This window comes from Engraulis encrasicolus, chromosome 12, assembly GCF_034702125.1.
Source record: "Engraulis encrasicolus isolate BLACKSEA-1 chromosome 12, IST_EnEncr_1.0, whole genome shotgun sequence".
Taxonomy (NCBI): domain Eukaryota; kingdom Metazoa; phylum Chordata; class Actinopteri; order Clupeiformes; family Engraulidae; genus Engraulis; species Engraulis encrasicolus.
In genome coordinates, this window is record NC_085868.1 from 41,785,859 (window position 1) to 41,788,358 (window position 2,500).

Sequence of the window (2,500 nt, forward strand, 5' to 3'; positions counted from 1 at the left end):
GAACCCAGACCTTCTGGGGTAGTAAACCGGGGCTCTGACCGCTACACCAAAGAGCTAGGCTCGTTGGCATATTAGTCAGAACACACCCACAACCCTAGTGATGGTCACTCCATCACAGGCAGCCCTATTAAAACAGTCCCACCTTCTCTAGATGCCCTGAATTTAGTGTATATGTATTGCAAATATATTTTGTGAAGGAAGCTTAGAAATTACGTCATATTTCATGTGAAGCTGCATATAAAAATTATATCGGGGGGGGATAAATCGGCCTCAAGGCATGTAAACAGCCCTTGAGACATGGGTTCCCCACCACTGCTGTAACACATTGGAGTGTGACTGATGTGTGTGTGCAGGTGTAGTGGAGCAGATGAAGAAGAAGACTAAGAAGCTACGACTGAAGCGGAAGCACCGAGTGGACCCCCTCAACGCTGAGGAGCCCGCAGCAGCCGAGAGCCCCACGCCACCCCCTCCACCAGGTAACACACACACACACACTCACACACACACTCACTCACACACACACACACACACACCTACAGCCGAGAGCCCCACCCCCTCCACCAGGTAACACACACACACACACACGCACACGCACACACACACACACACAGCGTCTTATGGCGTTCCATTTTCAATATCCCAATGTAAAAGAAACCACAAACCTGTATCGTATCATATCTTATGTCCTGCTGGGTGCAGGATGGTTAGGGAAGGATTTTTAATATTCATGAGAGAATTTGTGTGGCAATGTAACAAAACTCATTTAATGTCACAAGCTGTTTAAGAATGCTAACCCTAATTCCTAACCCTAACCCTGGTAATGATGCTGCTTTTCTCCATAACAAAATCCACCTTTGAGCTGCGTACGGCCGTACGCCCTTCTGACCTCATGTGGAGTTGATGTGTCACAGCCAATCAGCCAATAGCGAAGAGCCTTTCCCAACCAACCAGCCAATAGTGAAGAGCCTTTCTCAGCCAACCAGCCAATAGTGAAGAGCCTTTCCCAACCAACCAGCCAGTAGCGAAGAGCCTTTCCCAGCCAACCAGCCAATAGTGAAGAGCCTTTCCCAACCAAGGCACCTAAGTCACGCCCTTCTACTTCCGAGCCGTGGGGCTGTAGCTCTCAAAATTTTGAATGGGAGTAAATGGAGCGAGTCAAGCTAAATCCTCATCCCGTTTGGCATGTGCTCCGGATTTCACATATGATAGTGAAATTTTAAGGTTTGGATTTGCGTCGTAAGACCACCCATTTTCGGCACGCAGGGAAGGTTACTTTAGCTTTTGTGCAAAACTGTATTAGAGACTACAACTTGCGCCTCACATCTTTGACATGAACCGAGGTACAGCCAACCCTACCGCTGCACCGTGGCAGAAGTGGCACTGGCTGCACGTCGGACATGCGACTTCTGTTGTGTTGTCCAAATAATTACATATTTTTGCACGCACACAACTCAAAAATCGCTTGCCAAGTGAAGTCAACAAGCACACCATTGGTTAACATTCATTCTGAGGTACAGCATACGTGTGATCGACGAGGAATGCAAGGTGGATCGGAAAATAGCTTTGATCAGTCCATTACAGCCCAGTCAAAAGTTTTGGCTTTTACAGCTCCATGAGCCGCCCGGAAGGGGTGGAGACTTAGGTGCACCATGGTGAAGAGCCTTCCCCAGCCAACCAGCCAATAGCGAAGAGCCTTCCCCAGCCAACCAGCCAATAGCGAAGAGCCTCTCCCAGCCAACTAGCCAATAGTGAAGAGCCAGGGTGTATGCAGGGTTTTAAAAGTATTAAAAGGTGATAAATTCAAAATTCAAAATGTAATGGCCTTAAAAGTAGCAGTAAATTTGCTCAAAAAGTATTATTTTTTGAAAAACTAGGTATTATTTTTTTGAGTTGCACCATTTTGATAAACGGTGAATAAAGAAAGATTTTTTTTATCACAGTTTTTCCATACACCAGTGATTACCCCAACAGTAGCCAACTGACCTAGTTCATAGCAGAGTCGTGCCATAGAAAGCAGACTTTTGAACAGCACTCTGGAATCGCGCTGCTCCCCTTCGGACGTCTTTTTGCAAAACACAAAAGTGTAATGTAGTGTTTAGAAGGTAGAAATTACAAAAGATGTCTTCTTACTACTGGAATCGGAATGTCGTGATGGTTGTAAAAAAATGTAAAGGTAGTGAAAAAGGGTATTAAATAGTCAACTTCAACATTGCTGTATATACCCTGAGAGCCTTTCCCAGCCAACCAGCCAATAGTGAAGAGCCTTTCCCAGCCAACCAGCCAATAGTGAAGAGCCTTTCCCAGCCAACCAGCCAATAGTGAAGAGCCTTTCCCAACCAAGCATCCAATAGTGAAGAGCCTTTCCCAACCAACCAGCCAATAGTGAAGAGCCTTTCCCAACCAACCAGCCAATAGTGAAGAGCCTTTCTCAGCCAACCAGCCAATAGCGAAGAGCCTTTCCCAACCAAGCATCCAATAGTGAAGAGCCTTTCCCAACAAT

The 2,500-nt window shown here is 46.2% G+C and overlaps 1 protein-coding gene across 6 annotated transcripts in view; it reads left to right on the top strand.

The window, feature by feature from the left end:
- arl13b (ADP-ribosylation factor-like 13b) overlaps positions 1–2,500 on the top strand; it is a 19,901-nt gene that overhangs the window by 14,089 nt on the left and 3,312 nt on the right. For all 6 annotated transcript variants that reach the window (XM_063212267.1, XM_063212269.1, XM_063212263.1 and 3 more), the window contains one exon: positions 354–476. In XM_063212267.1, the coding sequence (XP_063068337.1) occupies positions 354–476 (123 nt within the window). The remainder of the gene's footprint in view (positions 1–353; positions 477–2,500) is intronic.